General features: G+C 41.8%; 1 protein-coding gene across 1 annotated transcript in view; it reads right to left on the bottom strand.

Annotated features, from left to right (window-relative positions):
- fam20ca (FAM20C golgi associated secretory pathway kinase a) overlaps positions 1–18,974 on the bottom strand; it is a 62,322-nt gene that overhangs the window by 4,944 nt on the left and 38,404 nt on the right. Inside the window, exons 4-5 of the mRNA XM_085351569.1 lie at positions 9,461–9,553; positions 728–843 (exon numbers count right to left, since the gene is read on the bottom strand). Of these exons, the coding sequence (XP_085207695.1) occupies positions 728–843; positions 9,461–9,553 (209 nt within the window). The remainder of the gene's footprint in view (positions 1–727; positions 844–9,460; positions 9,554–18,974) is intronic.

Raw genomic sequence — 18,974 nt, 5'->3', positions numbered from 1 at the left:
AGACCGTATGAAGTACATGTAGTTTCCTCTTATTTCTTATTTCTGTTTTACACAAAGGTCTCTATGTTTACACTGTAAGTTTCATTATGATAGCTCCTTTCTGGAAGGCATCTGTGAATTGGTGGCTCTTGATCCACTGACAGCATCTCAGTCTTCCTTGTGAAATTTCTTGAATTGACTTTAAAGGCTGCATTCGTTTCTGTTGCTTGTGCACGTTTACAACCACGTACTCCAAACCTAGCTTACTATCTCAGAAAAGTGGTGTAATACTTGTCTTACATGTGATGAACACAGAAAATGTGAAAGTTTATCTTTTTAAATGAAGTCAGAAAAACTGACTTTTTCAAGATCTTATTATTATTAGAACCTGGAGTGTTTCTATAAAAAACAAACAAATCCCAAAACATCCTAATTCCTGCACTGATGAGGTTTGTGTGTTGTCTTGCAGTGCCACCATGTGGAGAGTTCTGGCTATAGCTTTATATGACAATTTTTTTCCACACTTGGCATTTTTATTACTTTAAAGAGGAGACCAGGACACAGTGACTGACACTACCCTAAGCTACAAGTCCATACTCCACTTTGCAAATTACAGTTTACAGTTTAACTGAAGTCTTACTAGATAAGTCAGTGAGTTGGGGTTGCTCTGTGCTGTTTCCAAGTTGGATTTATGATGCAGTCAAGTAGCTGCATCTCTCTGCTAAGCTGCAGAGACCTAAGTCTCTACCTGGTGAGATGAAGAAGGTCCTCCACAGCTTCTTATCACGTGTCAGGTCTCTGATTTCTCTCGTCATGTTCACCAGTCGTCCTGCTACTGGGGGAACTCTCCGGAAGTCAAGAATCCTATAAAGCAAAAGAAAGAAGTGCAGAAAAAGCGAATCATTCAGTATTTAAACACAAGTGATGATGCACAGAAGCAGATTTTGCTATAGTGGCAAATTGGAAGACTAGGTCCACATTTTACTGCCTTTAAACCATCGGACAAAATTTACTTTGTACTGAACAGATGATGCTACATAGCAACTTCAGCCTGCAGCTCATTCTCCTGTGGTGCTCCAGGCAGGGCTGAGTATTTCCAGCAAAGCAAGAGAGCTCTGAACGTTGAGCACCTGCTTTGTTTTAACAAACAGCTTTGAACTTCCTCTTTTATCCTGCTTGCACTTTATCTTTGATACACGCACGCCAACAGAGGCTTAAAAGGAAATATTTTCATGTAAGAAGGCGTCATTCTGCAGATTAATACTATGTGCTCGATCAAGTAAAAAGGTGGAAACATTTATAAACTGCTGCCATAAAACACATAAAAAAACTATAATTTAATAAAACTCATCCAGTCTGGATCAACTTGTGTGCATAAACGTGTGACTCTTTCTCTTTCTCCATGGCAAATTGCTGAAGGCTCACTCACACGTATTGTTTGCTTACGTAGGTATGTCTCGTAGAAGCAGACTCATATATATTAATATATAATAATAAGAAACACTTCATGACAGTTGTTTTTAAACACAATTGAGATGGGTGGTTAAAATGTGTTATACATGCTGTAAAAACCATTGTAAAAAAAGTTCAGCTAGAAAGTTGTTACTAGATGTAACTCTGGTTCTAAGAATATACACAAGGTCCCTAATGGGCCTGTGGTTGTGTGGGGCTGACCAGAGGGTTGTGAGAGACACTCCATGGCTCTGCCCCTTCACACAAGTCCATCTGTGAATGAATACAGACTGGCAAAGTGAGACATGAGGAGTTTTTCTGTATTTTGATATTATATTTAGTGACTTCTAGTTAAATTTTACACTACATGACATCATTTTTATGACTTCAGCATTCAAGATGTAGCAATAAATTAATCATCTTTACTGGACAATCTGTTTCCCTCTGTGAATGGCACCAAAACAAAATCAATTTATTTGAACCTGTTGACACCTTTTTTGTCTTTATTTAACTTCCAATACAAGATATACACAGACCATTCACATGATCACGTTCGTTTCTCACCACCAGTATTCAGATCAGGGTAGTTCTATGTTCCTTGGCCCAATTCTTCCTTTCTGTCTCCGCCTTTCAATCTCTTCTTTTCTTATATTATGTCACATAAGGCACCTATTCAACCCCTGTTTAGCCTCTCCCATTATATGTTTGCCGTCTAATAGATCTTGATCTATTTGAAACTAAAGCTAAGCCTCCTGGGAGCAGACAGACACACACAGACAGGCTCAGTGGAACAGAGTTGGCGAAACTTAAGCCCACAGAGGAGAGCATTCAGGAGCGACAAAATGCACCGTCATTTTGGGCCGTGACGACAAAAGAGCACCTGTTCTTCTACATGCATGTGTGTGCCAGTGTGTAGTCTCTGTGAGAGCACACTCAGGCTTTTATTCGTGTGCACTGTGATGTAGCATAACTTAAGCAGCAAGGAAGGTGATAAGTAAATAGCATTAGCAGACAATTGAAGTTCTTTTTAAGCATACTTTATTGCTAGCATCTCCCTTTTACCATAAAACAATCAATCAGGCATGCAAAAATCCCACTGGCTTTATACAAGACTTTGCCCACACCTGACCTCGTTAGTCCCTACCATTGAACAAAATAGGTCAAACCAAATAATACAATTCTAAACAAAGAACAGGAATAAAGTCATGCATGAAACTGACAAACTCATTTACTCAACTAAATGGTTTGTAAAGTAAAACACTGCATACAATATAACTCAAAAGGCTACTTTAAAGAAAACAAACAATACTATACAAAATGAAAAACCCTCCATTTGGTTACACCCAGTGATCCAATCATTGACCTCATGACCCTATATAAACAGGAAGTAGTGGGCGGCCCTTCCCATACACCCGTCTCACATACAGGACCTGAATGCACAACATGGACACCATGGTAAGTATAACCAAAGCAACATAAAGAAACATAATTTACTAGACATGTGCCTGTAAACAGAAGAAAATTCAGATGATCTGATGGTTAGTAGTGTTTGCTTTAAAACACATGCATGGATGTAAAGAATGTAACTACTGCTACCACAAACAAAACCCGGGATATTGTGTGTTAAGAGAAGTTACACCAGCACTGTCTAAATTAAAGCATTATGGCTGACTGTAAAATAACAGAAGACAGAATAACAATATACGCAAGTGACAAATGGCAAATGAATTCTGTCCTAGCCACTTTGTCACATTCCCCCCCCCTTAAGTCCGTTACTCTTCATAGGAACGGGAAAGAAAGTCTGCCACAACATTCTTTTTCCCTGCCTTATATCGAATCTTAAAACAATATGGCTGCAATGAAAGATACCACCTCGTGATCCTTGCGTTGGTGTCTCTCATTCTGCTCATCCACTGTAAAGCTCGATGATCGGTTTCAAGCACAAATTCACCTCCCAGTAGATAGTATCTCAGAGTGTCCAAAGCCCATTTTATTGCCAAAGCTTCTTTTTCAATTGTGGAATACTTCATTTCTCTGGGGAAGAGCTTACGGCTTATGTACTGCATAGGTCTTTGGTCCTCTCCATCACCTTGCAGCAACACAGCTCCCAGCCCAACTCCTGAAGCATCAGTCTGTACAATAAACGGGCACGTAAAGTCTGGACACTGCAACACAGGCTCATTACACAAACAGTTTTTCAAATCCATGAATGCAGCCTCACACTCTGGAGTCCATTTAATTTTGTTGGGGCATGATTTACGAGTTAAATCACTAAGAATAGCTGATCTGGTAGAGAAATTAGGGATGAAACGACGATACCAGCCAGCTAAACCCAGGAAGGATCTCAACTTTTTCTTTGTAGTCGGAGGAGGACAAGAGGCAAGGTTCTCGACCTTACTCACCTGAGGGCGGATGACCCCACCCCCAATGACGTATCCCAGGTACTCCACCTCGGTCTGTGCAATGTGGCATTTCCCAGGGTTGATGACTAGTCCAGCTGTTCTGATGCGTTGCAGGACATCAGCCAGATGTTTCACATGGTCCTCCCATGTCTCGCTGAACACCACAATGTCGTCAATATACGCTGCTGCATAGCCATCAGCTCCTTTCAGAACCAAGTCCACCAGCCTCTGGAACGTGGCTGGAGCTCCATGTAGTCCGAAAGGCATAGTTCTGAAACGATAAAGTCCGCTGGGAACCCTGAATGTAGTTAAATCCCTTGAGGACTCTGTTAGGGGGACTTGCCAATAACCTTTACAAAGGTCGAGTGTTGTGAGGTACTTGGCATTACCCAAGCGCTCAATCAATTCATCCACTCTTGGCATAGGATATGCATCAAAAGCAGAGACAGCATTAAGTTTTGAGAAGTCAACACAAAATCTCTGTCTTGCATCATTTTTCTTGGGGACGAGTACCACAGGGCTACACCACTCACCTCTAGATGGCTCTATAATCCCTGTTGCAAGCATTTCTTCCACCTCCTGTTTCAATGCTGGCATTAGCTTTGCTGGAACTCTGGAGGTGGTATCCCTGATGGGTGGTTGATTCGAACAACGCAGGTGTATGTCATGCTGAATAAGATGGGTGTAGCCTGGCTTTGTGCTGAAAAGCTCCTGTGGCATTATGGCCGCGAGCTCCTCCTGCTGTTCTGGTGATAGATGGCTCAAATCCGGAAATAGCTTTTCTTCAGTACTGGTGGGAAAGAATTGCTCTTGAGGCTCTTCTTCCTGCAGTACAACACGAGCCCACAACTGAAGTGATTGCTCTGGCTTCTCAATCCACTCCCTCAACATGTTGACATGAAACACCTGTTGCTTTTTCCGACGATTCGGCATGTTGAGCTCATAAGTGACAGGACCTGCTTTCCTGTTTATCACAAATGGCCCCTGCCATTTGGCTAAGAGACTGCTTTCAGTGGTTGGCAAAAGGAGCAACACTTTTTGTCCTTCTTTAAAGGTCCTCCTGCGAGCTGTCTTATCATAGTTCTGTTTTTGACGTCGCTGGGCACTTACTAGGTGACAATGAGCCAGTTCCTGAAACTGTTCAAGCTTGTCCCTCATTTTCAACACATAAGAGAGGGAAGAGCACTGTTTTTCAGGGCTAGCTTCCTCCCAAGCTTCCCGAAGTACATCCAGTGGACCTCTGACATTATGGCCGTACAAGAGCTGAAACGGAGAAAATCCAGTTGATGCTTGTGGTACCTCTCTATAGGCGAAAAGCAAAAATGGAAGCCATTGGTCCCAGTCTTTTCCCGATTCTCTTACGAACCTCCTCAGCATTGATTTCAGGGTTTTATTAAACCTCTCAACAAGTCCATCAGTTTGTGGATGATAAGGGCTCGTTTTGATTCCGGTAATTCCCAGAAGTTTGTAGACTTCTTTCAACAGGTTGGAAGTGAAGTTTGAGCCTTGGTCTGTCAAGATTTCTTTGGGAATACCCACCCTTGAAAACATCTGTATCAGACAATTAGCTATTTGGCGGGCTTTGACCCTTCTCAATGGGAAAGCTTCAGGATACCTTGTTGCATAGTCACAAATCACTAGAATGTACCTATGCCCTGAACCACTTCTCTCCAATGGGCCGACAATATCCATGGCAACACGAGAAAAGGGGACGTCTATTACAGGCATAGGAATGAGTGGGGCTCTGTCTCCTTTCCTACTTGGGGCTGTCAACTGACACTGTGGACATGATTTGCAAAACTGGGCAGTGTCTGAAAATTGCTGTGGCCAAAAAAAGCGAGTTACCATTCTGGAAAAGGTTTTAAGATGTCCTAAGTGGCCTGCCCAAGGAACTGAATGAGCCAACTGCAAGACTACAGGCCTTAAGCTTTTGGGAACAACCAACTGGTCACCAACTTTGCTACGACGATATAGTCGTTCATTCTTAACAATGAATACTTCCCGTACTCTGTCTGTAATCTGTGCTGATTCTTGGGTGCTCTTAGCAAACAGAGGTGCTAAAGAGGGGTCCTCCCTTTGGAGTTGGACAATATTGCTTGGGACAACCAGGAGCTCATCGATCTCTGGTTCAGGAAGTGACTCAGCAATTTCTGTCCCCCTCACTTTTTCCTGTCTTCTCTGCATTTTACTTTTCTTTATATGCGGCCTACTTGGTCTGTCAATATCTGGAATTTCACTGTCTGCATAGGGCAACTCACTCAAACCTGGCTCTGACTGAGAAGCTTTATTACCAGACCTAGTGACTACTAGCAGACCTTCACATGCAACATGCAGATTCTTCTCTTCTCTGTCCTTCTCCCCAAGAATTGGCATGTCCCGGCCCAACACAATCTGGTAGGGAAGTTTATCCATTACTCCAACTGTAAGTACGTACTCCTTTTCATTAACTTGAAGGCAAACATTGGCAATAGGATAATCAACATTATCACCATGAACACACCAGACTTTAACTTTACCACAAAATGTGGTGTCGCTAGGGAGGCAATCTTGCCTGACAAGTGTGCGGCTACTGCCTGAATCCAAGAGGGCAACACACTGTTTTCCCTCAATGAAAACACAGATGGTGTGCTCCTGATCACTGGAGGGTACTAGAGACTCTGTTTCTTCCTCTAGCAAGTCAAAACACTGTGGTGAAAGACACATGTAAGTCTTACTGACTTGCTGACCTGGGCAATCTGCCTTAAAGTGACCTGCTTGACCACAGGCATGACACACCAACGGGCCTCTCTGCTTTACTTCTCTAGCGCGGCTACTGCTAGTGATTGGGGAACTTTGTTTAGGGCTTTTAGCTTTGTACCCATTCCCACCCCCTGACCTACCCACAAAAACATTGGCTGAACTGGGTTTTCCTACCATGTACCCTTTTTGTGGGCGTCGGGCTGCAAGAAAAGCCTCTGCCATCTCTGCAGCTTCTTTTGAAGTGGTGGGGTTGCACTCTTTCACCCAGGTCCTCAGCTCTGGGTTAAGAACTCTGAGAAACTGTTCCATCACTATGACATCTCCTATTTGGTCCTTTGTCTTCTCCTTTGGAAGCATCCACTTTTCATATAGGTCTTTAAGGCGGGTTCGCAGCTCTTTGGGTGTCTCATCGTCCTTCACCGTCATGTTGCGAAATCTGGTTCGGTAAGTCTCAGCACTTATTTCAAATTTTTCAAGAACGGCGGTTTTTACCTTATCATAGTCCATTGTTTCTTCAGTGTCCCTAGCAACATATGCCGCACGTGCTTTACCACTAAGAAGTGGAGCCAGATGCAGTGCCCATTCTTCTTGTGGCCACTGACATCCTGTTGCAATCCTCTCAAAAGTGGTTAAATAATGTTCAATATCTTCATCCTCACCATAGGGCTGCATCTTCGGGCCTTTCCAACCGCTTACTCTGCCCAGATTGGATGAATGTGGTGCTGCGGAAGATTCAGGGGGGTTTCCTCGCTGTTGAACAGGTTGCTGCACCTTTTGCCGCACTGAGGAACTCAGAGGCACTCCGGAATCAGCTACTGCACCTTCCCACAGCATCTGATGCTCCCGGCGCTCTGACTGGACCTCCTGCTGCAGTTGGCTGAACTGGTGTTGCATTCTATGCCACCGTTCATCCTGGCGTTGTCTGTCCTGCTCCCATTTTGCCTCACGGTCAGCCTGCTGTTGCATCAGGCCTTTTAATAAAGTTGAGAGCTCTGAGAGACTTTGTGCTTCCGTGCTGTGCTCACCCGTAGCTTCTGGCAGGTTGCCATCATCTTGGGCCTCCTCTGGGGGAAAATCTGTTGGCCCTTGAGGTTTCCTTGACTTGGCTGATTTCTGCATTGCTATAACCCATTGGCCTGGAGCCACTGCTGCCACCATTTGTGATGTAGCATAACTTAAGCAGCAAGGAAGGTGATAAGTAAATAGCATTAGCAGACAATTGAAGTTCTTTTTAAGCATACTTTATTGCTAGCATCTCCCTTTTACCATAAAACAATCAATCAGGCATGCAAAAATCCCACTGGCTTTATACAAGACTTTGCCCACACCTGACCTCGTTAGTCCCTACCATTGAACAAAATAGGTCAAACCAAATAATACAATTCTAAACAAAGAACAGGAATAAAGTCATGCATGAAACTGACAAACTCATTTACTCAACTAAATGGTTTGTAAAGTAAAACACTGCATACAATATAACTCAAAAGGCTACTTTAAAGAAAACAAACAATACTATACAAAATGAAAAACCCTCCATTTGGTTACACCCAGTGATCCAATCATTGACCTCATGACCCTATATAAACAGGAAGTAGTGGGCGGCCCTTCCCATACACCCATCTCACATACAGGACCTGAATGCACAACATGGACACCATGGTAAGTATAACCAAAGCAACATAAAGAAACATAATTTACTAGACATGTGCCTGTAAACAGAAGAAAATTCAGATGATCTGATGGTTAGTAGTGTTTGCTTTAAAACACATGCATGGATGTAAAGAATGTAACTACTGCTACCACAAACAAAACCCGGGATATTGTGTGTTAAGAGAAGTTACACCAGCACTGTCTAAATTAAAGCATTATGGCTGACTGTAAAATAACAGAAGACAGAATAACAATATACGCAAGTGACAAATGGCAAATGAATTCTGTCCTAGCCACTTTGTCACATGCACTCCACCTTTTACACGCCCTTGAGTCATGCATTGTTCAAAACAGATGGCACGACAGTAGGCAAAGAACAAGCGGGTTTGAAAGTAATCACTGGAAAGCGGTTACTTTTCCTAGTATCATCAAGACAGGGTGGTACAATTTGTAAGAAGTGTCTAGTTTTAGCAGGGCCAAACAACCTCCTACTCTGCATCAATATGAAGTAATATAACAGTAGTAGCTCAGTCTGGTATCCAGAGGCTGCAGTGGTCGGGCAGCTGCACTATAACTCACAGGCACCCCCACATGGTGAATGTGACCTAAAAACAAACAGCTCTTTAGGGGTAACACAGGCACCACCTCCCTGCAGCAAATAACCATGTTCTGGGTGTAATGGCATGTTTGAGATTTTCCTATTTGGCTCTATCTGCCTACCCACATGAACATGTGTTGGCGATCTCATCTAAAAGAGAGCGAGATTGCGTGTTTGTGAGCATGTGTCAGATAATTACCGCACCCTCAAGAAATCCTAAGATGCCCAGTAGTCCATTTATCATCCTGTCTCAGAATCCCAAATGATCAAATCTGAGTGCTCTTCTGTTGATATATTTTTCTACCTTGTCAGCTTAAGTCCTCAGAGCCAAGGGATCATGCTGAAATCAATATACTCAGCACCAACTAGAGGAGATGATCCCTGCTTTTGGCGTGTTATCTAATCCCTCGTGTACTTAATCCCTTTCAGATTTTCACAGTTTAAGTCCATTATGGCACACCTCCGGTTTATAATGGGGTAAAAGTCGCGGTCGGTGTGACCTGTCATTCTTTCTGGAACAGACTGTGAGGGATGATTAGAAAATGGGCGAAGTAGGGAAGCACATGGGTCACATTCTGGCACCACATGTATGTTTCCTTTTCTTTTTTTATAGTTGAGTGGTAAAAGATGGAAAACTCACCGATCCAAATGAAAAGCAGCGATCTCAGCATTGTGCCTCTCGAAGTCGGAGAAATAGAAGAAATCTGGAGGCGTTTCCTGCTCCCGCGTCTGCCTGAAAGATAAAACACAGCATAAAGCACCGCATCATCAGGAGAAATCAAAGCAGTTGCTTTTTTAATGTGATTTCCTTGCATATACATATATGTCTACACACACACATATACTTTATATATATAATTACTTTTTGCTTAGGAACATGACGATGTGCATTAAAAATTCTGAACGACAAAAAATCAACCCCTGCTTTCATTTCTTTTCAAGATAATTCATCAGGAGGGTGATCTTATAAACAAGTCATTTTATGAATCAGATGTGTTTTAATTTGAATTATGCAGCCTTTTGATTCGTGACATTCTCTTCCCGTCTATGCAAATCTTTTCAACTTTCATCAGATTTTTGCTTCCTGCAGGGCCAAACTCATCTAAGCCTCTGCATCCTTTTCTAGGCCAGAATCTGACTCATACGACTGTAAAGCCTGTGTGGACAAGGCTGCTGAAGGGAAGCTGCACGAGATTCTCCCTCGCATCCTTCAGTTCCTCTCAGCAAACACAAGAAACTCGGAATCTCTGCCAAGTAAGGAAATGCTAGAAGCCTCTTTGTGCCGGTCTTTGTCTTTGGCTCTCACTGTCTGCTCACCCGTCTGGGAGAAGAATATTATCTCTCCACTTTCACTCACTTTCTTTGTTTTTCTCCCAAACCGCACATATATTGACGCACCTGACAACAGCCTGTGCTATAACTCCTCTGCTTGCACAATCCACACATGCACATACTTGTGAATGCTAACACTTTCTGCTCTGCCCTGCCTTGTTGTTTTTTTCCCCCGTCTCGTCTCCTCAGACTTAAGGGCAGAGTGTCACATTATCCCCACTCCACCCTTTCTATTTTCTTGAAAATCTAAAGCGGTGACAACAGAAAATGACCTGTCCTCCTTCTCTTTTACATTTCAGGGAAGCAGCCATTTACCCATAAATCAATTGCTGCCATTGTAATCCTTTCTTTCCAACCCAGAGGAGGGAGGGGAGTAATGGTGTTTTCATTTTCAGGGTGCAGGGTGGGGGATAAAAGATACCGTGTAAGTGGAGAGGGAGCTGAATAAACAGCAGCAAGAGTCTTGGATTTTAAAGGTGACCCCGTGAGTCATCGCACTGCAAGCCGCTGTGATTTCAATGTGACATCAATTAAATAGTTTGCAATTGAGGCGGACTTAAATGACTTGAATGCACTTATAATTACCAAAGGGAATAATATTATTACCTTTTTTTCTGGCATTAGACAATTGCTTTTCCAAAAGTATTCATTTTTAATTATACTTAAGTGTATATTCTGGTTGTTTCTGTGTTCGGATGGGTATCCATACACTTACACTACTGTAAAAGAGATTTTTAATCTCAACAGTTTTACTTTTTTCCTGGCTAAATATGGATTAAATAAAATCATAGATAATCAGGTTTGTGGACACAGCTTGGGAATCCAGAAAACTGCGCTTCCGAGATGTAAATGATAAGTTTTACTACAGTAAGTTGCTCTGCTCTATCGGCAGTCAGCGAGGGAGCCTTTTGTCTTCTGTCAGTAGCCGTGCAGATATATTTTGCTCCAAGCTTTTTAAGCATGCATAATATTTCTGCTTCTGGTTTCATTTTCCGCCATGTGTAAAAAAAACGATTGTGATATAAACCCGACTGTTGGGTATTACTTCATCGCCGAGTTGCAAAACCATTTCTGATAAAAGGCTATGGTAGGTGTGTGATGGAAAACCTATAACACAGGGCACAAATACACCGATACAGATCTGCATACGCAAACAGTATTCAAAATCTCAAACAAATTTCCTCTCACACTTGTGTAGACCCTTTATCAGTGAGTGTCCTTGATAATAAAAAAGGCTTTTTATCTGAAGCCTTGTGTGATTAGGCTACAGCAGACCTACTGTATGCAGTTCAGCAGAATGTGTGAGCATGATGAAGCTGAACTGCTTGCCTATGTGGACTCAGTTTGTGCTGACTCAACCGTTTTAATGCTCTTTCATGAGCTTAGGCCTGCACAGTGGAGGGTTATATTAGAGGAAGATGGGAGAGGGAGGGGTGAGAAGAACAGCTGTGTCCCAGACTCTTTTTACACACACACACACACACACACACACACACACACACACACACACACACACACACACACACACACACACAGCCAGGCTGATGATGCATGTTTGTGACAGACAGAGGGCAGTAGAGACAAACCCACAGACAGAAACTCAATCACCTGGAGCTCCATTAAACTGATGAGGGAATAAACAGCTCTGTTCATATTCTCCTGCGAAATAAAGATTAAAGAGTTTTTAGCTTGTTTTTACAAGCCAGGTGTAGGCAAAGTGAAAAGGATGTTTAGGGATGATTCATCTTCATCACCTACCTACAGATAGAAATAGAAAAAACCCCACATGCAGCCACAATCAAAATTATTCAAACTTGCATGTGTAAGGCTTTACAGATAGAGTGTTTTCTAAGAACATTAATAAATGGGCATAAACCTAAGTTTGCAAAATGGCTATGTCATGATTTAAATCATATTTATTACAGCTGGGGTTTTTTTGATAACTTATGGTTATGTGAAGCTACCGCAATGTTCTAAAATCAAGTTAATCTTTCACGATCTGAATTGTTTGAAAGGTATCTTGAAGCTGAAATAAGAACGCAAGATGATTCACATTTATATATAAAAGATGATATGCAAGTGTAGGACTCTTGGCATGAAAGAATGAGAAATTTATCAAAGGGGAATCAGATGTTTGAAAAGAACAAGTGAGAAAAAATAGAAGGTTTCATTGAAGGCATGAACAAAAAGTACAGAATCATTAAGAGACTTCAGATTGCAGAAAGAGTGCGTAAAAGTTGATGAAAACATAAAAAACTGGGATAGATTTAAGATCTTTTTGAGTGATGAATGTTTCTGTGAAACTATTTATATCCTCCTGAGGTCTGCACTCTTCACTGTGATGCATTTTTAATTTCTCCTAGCTATTTGGGATTAACTGGACCTGATAAAATTTAAAACCTAGGCATGACCTTTTTCTAGAAAGTAGAGCACAACATAATAATGCCAGCACCATATAAAGGATAAAACACTTTTCTGAGCCCAAATCTCAGTTCAGAAACTGTTACCTGAACAGCTGAATCACACTTTCTTTAAAGCAGTGAAATTCAAAGAAAGTAGCACATAAATCACAGAATATTTAATAAGCTCAAATATTTTGCACATAAGCTGTAAAATGGCAAAGTGTGTGAGAGGCTGTGAGACACCTGTGAGAAAATCACTTAATCTAGGTATTAAGGATATGTATGCTTTCATTACACAAACATGAGTTAACTTCACAATAATAACTTGCCTGTATTTACAACTGCAACTGTTACATATACCCCCACTAATCTGGTTTTGTAATGTTAGCTGGATTCTGATTGAAAATAGAGAATAGGAGAAGGAGCAGGAGAGACAGAGAGATCTGTCATCTATTCGTAACCCACAGCAGATTTCAGCCCTCCTCTGACAGGCTTGTTTGTCTGTCTGTCTGGCCCTTTGTCCTGTGGGTAGGTGGCTAATAAGACATGGACGGGGCTTTGCCATTGAGACACAATGTATAATATGACGCTGGGATTAATGCTACAGTGCACACATATTACACTGAATGTAATGTATGTATGTATGTATGAGTCAGATGCAAGCATTTGACAGCATCAGACTACAAACATTCATAGTAGTTGGATTATATTTGAATCAAAGGTTTCACTGGGTGTTAAAGTTACCATTTTACATCATATCTGATCCCAGTGAAACGTGATCATGGCATTAAAACATACAAGTACACAAAATAGAGATGCAATGTTAAAAAATGTCATAATACTCCAATATTAATGTTTAATAAAACAGAAATTTATGTGGCTGTCAATTATATTACACACTGGATGTCTTGCAGAGCCCAAAGTAAACATTATACTGAGGCAGAATAAACCTCTTCACCTGTGCAACGGGCCGACCAGTAGTCCACCTGGAAGGCCGAAGAAAGAAGAGCAGCCTAGGAGGAGATCGCCGCGCCTACAGAAAGGAGTGGTAACAAATTGAGAGTTTGAAAAGGGGTGGTTTAAATAAAAAGAGTAAAAAAGGGAAAGTGGAAGGGGCTTGCTCTGTCAATTATGTTGTCTCTATCTGTATTGGTGGGTATTTTGGTGACCTGTGGTTGTTGTCTCATTCCTTGTGCCCGAAGGTTGGTAGAGAAGGTGATTGTAAAGGCAGTGGACCCTGGGGCGGTGGCCCCTATGTCCATGATGCCGATGATGGTTCTGGAGGTAGTCGAGTGGACTGAGGAGGATTGGGGGGATGAACAAAAAAGTATTTGACCAGCATAATATAATCTGCAGTATGATCATTGCTTTAACCATGTAACAGATAGCTTTAAGATGGCCTTAAGATGTTATGCATACAGTTATTATGTTGACCTTGTATTTCAGGTGCAGTTATGACTATTTTATACACAATGCATATCTGTGCTTATTAAAGAGTTGGAGCTCGGTCAATTAATTGGGGGTTGGAAGCTTTGTTCGGCGCGATGTTCGGACAATCTATTGTGCAAGTGACTTGGAGCCATAGAAGGAATTGCAATACATGCTTACAAAACACTTATATATCAGATCATTTTATATTAAGGTTTTAGTAGAGGTTCTTGGTTAAAACATTTATTTAGTAGAAGACATACACATAGTCTCAGTGAGCTTCTGGTCTAGTGAAAGGTCAGAAGTGCAACAGGTGAATTGAGAAAGAGCATTTGAGGACGAGACACAGACAGTAGGTGAAGAGGTGACACAAAGAGCATGTGAGGTCAACATACACACACACATTAGTTAGATTTATTTAGAGGAGAGATTAGTTATGTCTCGACAAGAAAGAGGAACAATTCACTTTAAGATAAGAACGGAAAGTACCAGCCATGAAAATAGAAGATGATCTTCTGGGTGAAAAGTCATTGTGGTGTTGATCTGATCTATGTATAAAATGTACCGGTGACGCATGAAGGGGCGTCAGTAAACAAACCCTGATGTTATAAAATAATTGTTTGTGCTTTAGTAAGTCGGAGATCACTTGCTGTCGGCGTACAGAGTGTTCTTCCCACACGTGTGTATTCATTAAAATCATTGTTTGACCAAGAGCTTCTGGACCAAGGGTGGTTTGTACTCTCCCTCCTCAATTGTGAACCTTAACAGAGACATAAGCACACTCTTAGGGGGTGTAAGCTTCTGTTCTCCTACTGCTCTTTCAAGCCGGGTTAAATACGTCAGGAATGACATCCAGCGTTTCATCTCTGCCAAACCAAATATGCGGACCTCTTGGGAAATAGGGGAGCAGCCAAAACTACATTTCTAATTTTGTGGTTATGGTAAGTAGTGGTGGTGGTGATACTGATTATTATTAGATTTAATTTATACTTCTTTTAAGGGTTTTAAGACCTGTATTTTCACATTTTTGCTGGTCTGTTATTGGTTTTGATTATTAACTCATTAGATTCCTATTTGTTCCATGGATTTAACTTATTGCTGCTTTTTGCTTGTTTTGTGTGCTTTTGTACTTACTATGAAATCCTCCAAGTCAGATGTGAATGTGCAGTAGTTTAGTGGATATACTAAGAAGACTAAAAAAACCCGAACAATCACTTCACCTAAGAATGATCTCAAGTGCTTCAAAGAAGAAAAGTAGAAAGAAGACCCTGCTAAGTGTTTTCTAACCTGCTTTCATTTACCAATTGTTTGGTTACCATGCAGCCAAATCCAATTCGCTCTCGCTATCCTGACCCTACTTAACTCCAATTATCAAGGATCCTGCAGCTTTTCTCCTTTTTCCTAACATGTTTTTTCCACATACACTTCTATGGTTTCATCTCATCTCTGCTATTTGTCTTATTTTCTCCTCCTATTTTGATGTTTCACAAACAAATTTGAACAAATCACATTTATTTTTCATCCCTCTTTGGATTATGTTTTCAAAAAGTGCTGCATTACAAAATGCCTAATTCACTATGAATGTTCTTCCCACACGTGTGTATTCATTAAAATCATTGTTTGACCAAGAGCTTCTGGACCAAGGGTGGTTTGTACTCTCCCTCCTCAATTGTGAACCTTAACATTTGGGGGCTTCGTCCGGTGGTTGAGGAGGGGTAGATGGAGAAATTTGGTCTTAGGTGGTCTGACGGGCAGACATGAATTCCAGTGGTCGAAGTGAGTGGGCATAAGCCGGCTTATCCAAAAGGTAAGGCACTACCTGTTGAATTATTTCCAAAGTGTGCCAAATTGGATATGATAAAATTTAAGTCTACTCACTGAAGTTACTGGTGGATGTCTGTTTTGATTTTGATGAAAATTTTATGAGTTGAAGCAGTTAAGAGTTTGATAAGAAAAGTTTAAATACTGGGTTGAAGTCCCAAAGAAATTGAGTTAGAGTCTCAAGTAGTTTGGTAGGGAATTGGTTATTGTGTTGGTTAGAGTCCAAATTTGGTCATAAGAGTGGACCTGAGCGGTCATTTTGTGAGTTGGAGTCTCCATTGACCACTAGGTTGCACCTGCCTCAGTTATACACTTGTTTCGGGTGTTGATTGTTGTTTCAAAGTATTATAAATTATTTTAGAACGGAACCGTGGGGGTTCTAGGAAGCGCAGTTCTCGGAGGTAACGCTCCCTCCCGGCCAAGGACGCTTGGCCCTGACCTATCGGCGAATAGGGTTAGTACGGTTGGCAACCGGGGAGAACTTGGGAACCTCCAAAATAGCTAGGAGTTAGAGTCTCCTTACCGTTTGGAACGGTATCTGCGCTTTTTTGGCCAGCAGAAGTGGACTTCGGGCGTGTAACTTTAACTTAAAACTTTGGGGTAAGCCTTGGCTGTGAAACGCCAAAAATAGAGCTTCAGGCAAAGTTTGGGTTGGTTGACGCTTTTAAATTGAGTTAGGGATTTTAGAGATGAGGCCAGAAACAGTAGAGTCTGATACTGGTTAATTGGTCGCAAAAACTCAGGGAGTTTATCCGCTGGGCGGTTATTTTAAATTTGTCGAAATTGTGTAGGCGCTAAAGCTGACAGATCTGACAGTGGTTGTAAATATAAGACGTCGTTGTAATATAGAATAAGAAAATTTGGTGTGAGAGGAGGCTGTGTGTCGAGTCAGCAATGCACTGACTGCCTGCTGCCATTTTTAGATGGAGAGTGTGTGTGCATGCAAATGAGGCAGCTGATGCAGAGCGCATGAGAGGACTATGCTTTCGGTTTTGTGTGTTATTCAGCTCTATAACTACTGTTTGCAAATGTGGATAAATGTCTGTGATTAAAATGCTGGCTTAGTATATAATAACATTGTAAATATATGAATGGTGACAGCGTTTCAAAGTAGAATATAAGAATTGTTTGTGTTTAAAACCAATGTTTAGGTAAGAAGATTTAAGGTGGATTTGAAGGTATAAACAAGAAATAAAAGGGTAATGTTAATAAAAAGGGTTACAGTCTGCAAGTGTTGTTAATTCATGAGCTGACTGGATGCAGAGTAAGTGGAGTGGTCATCCTGAGAGGATTGAATGATGCTCTAACTCTGTGGTCAAGTCAGACATAGGCTTTAAGCAACCATGAGCCACTAATAAGCGTGACAGATTAATGAGTATGTGTAAATTGAACTTGTTAAATAGCCTTAATAGAAGTAACTCAATGAACACGCAATAAAGTGGACTTTTTAGGGGTAGTTTACCACTGATACCATAAAAAGCAACTTAATTAGTAGTTCAATAACAAATTTTAAAGATAACCTTTGTTATTTGATAAGAGAGAGAAAAATTCAGGTTACATAGTAAATAAATAAGGGAATGTTAATCTCTGCGTCATTCCACACTGAAATTTCAATTGTAGGGGATCATTTGGAGGTGAATTGTGTAGGACACGGGGAGACAGAAGAATCTCCCCATGAGTTTTCGGTGTGCATAGAAATTGAGGAGGCTGAACTGGAAGCCTGCCTGGGTCGTTGTTTTTGTTTATTTGAGGGTCTGCTGGAAATTTGTGAGAACGACCACCTTGATATGTGGGAGCCCTCTCGGGCAGCGATTTTTTTTGTTAAACATGTGGCAGGCTGTGCAAAATGGAGAACGCTTTGACATAATGACATGAAGGTGATTTCTTGGTTTTAGATTTATTAGTACGGGACAAGTTGAGGGACGCTTGAGGGTGTGTTGCTGTAAAGTATATAAGGGACGCGCAGCGCCGTTAATGGGTTTAAAATAAATGAAAAAACGAAAAAACACTAATCCGAGGAACTGTTGGAGAGGGGAAGAGGAGCCAGTGGTTGCGAGAACAGCGAGACGAAGACTGAAACCGAAAGTTAAGCGTGTCTGGGTGACCTAGACCTAGAAGGTGGAGTCGACCAACGCCATTGGAAGAGGTAAGTCTGTGTTTCAGAGAATGGCTGACAGCTCGGGTGCGACACCTAGTGGGAAAAGGGGATGCAAACCTCTGAAGGATCAGCTTGAACAGCTTAAGAAGGCTATTCGTTTGGCTTCCCCTGGAGTATTAAAACCAGCAGAGAAGGAGTGCCAAGCGATGGAGGTTGAGGTAAGCAAACTTATTACATCCCAACAGAAAGGGCTGGGTGATAAAATAGCTCTGAGCTTGGTGTTAAAAACTGAAGGAGAAGTGTATGGACAAATGCATGAGGCCCTACGTGCGTCAATAGAGGCATTAACGGCATTGGAGGTTATAAAGCAGAGAGTAATGCAGGGAGGGCCAGAAGAGGAGAATGAAGACCGTGCGACGTCATCAGAAGAAGAGGACGATGAGGAGGACGAAGATGGAGGAGCTGAACCCCAACCAAGTACAAGCCTAATTTTGAGGAAAAGAAGTGTGAAGAGAGACCAAGCACAGAGACGGCCCATATTTAAGAGCTCAAAGGGAAAAGGAAAGTTGAGGAAGAGTAGAAGAGTGAGTTTTGAACAAGGAGCTCCTGACCCTGGTTTAAATCTGCCTCTAATAGCAGGTCCAAAGAACGAACCAGTTTATCGCGCCTATAAGGTGAGAGATTTGGAAGCATTGGTTAAACAACTTCCACCAATAACCAAGGGAGAACATTGGGAAGGAGAAGAATTAGCGCTGGGCGATTTTCGCGCTTTGGCCGGACGTTGTATGCTGGGTGGTGGGTTAGCAGATGTAGAGCAGATAGCTCAAACAACCAGATATGCAAATGACCTGCAATACCATGAGGTGCAGAGTGACTTAGCAGATGCAGTTCGGGAGAAGTACCCAACTCCTAACTCTGGAGCCATTCCAAAAATTATTTGGGATCCCAAAAACACACCCAGAGAGTGTTTAGCTAAAGCAAAGGAACAATGGTTGTTAGAAACAGGAATACATCCGGGGAAGGAGGGTGAAAGTAGAGCGTGGTTTCGTTCGGCAGTGCTGGCAGGGCTGCCC

Source organism: Diplotaxodon limnothrissa, linkage group LG4 (assembly GCF_057381915.1).
Source record: "Diplotaxodon limnothrissa isolate DT_005_m linkage group LG4, D_limnothrissa_male_GT1.1, whole genome shotgun sequence".
Classification (NCBI taxonomy): Eukaryota; Metazoa; Chordata; class Actinopteri; order Cichliformes; family Cichlidae; genus Diplotaxodon; species Diplotaxodon limnothrissa.
This window is presented reverse-complemented; position numbering and strand designations above follow the sequence as displayed.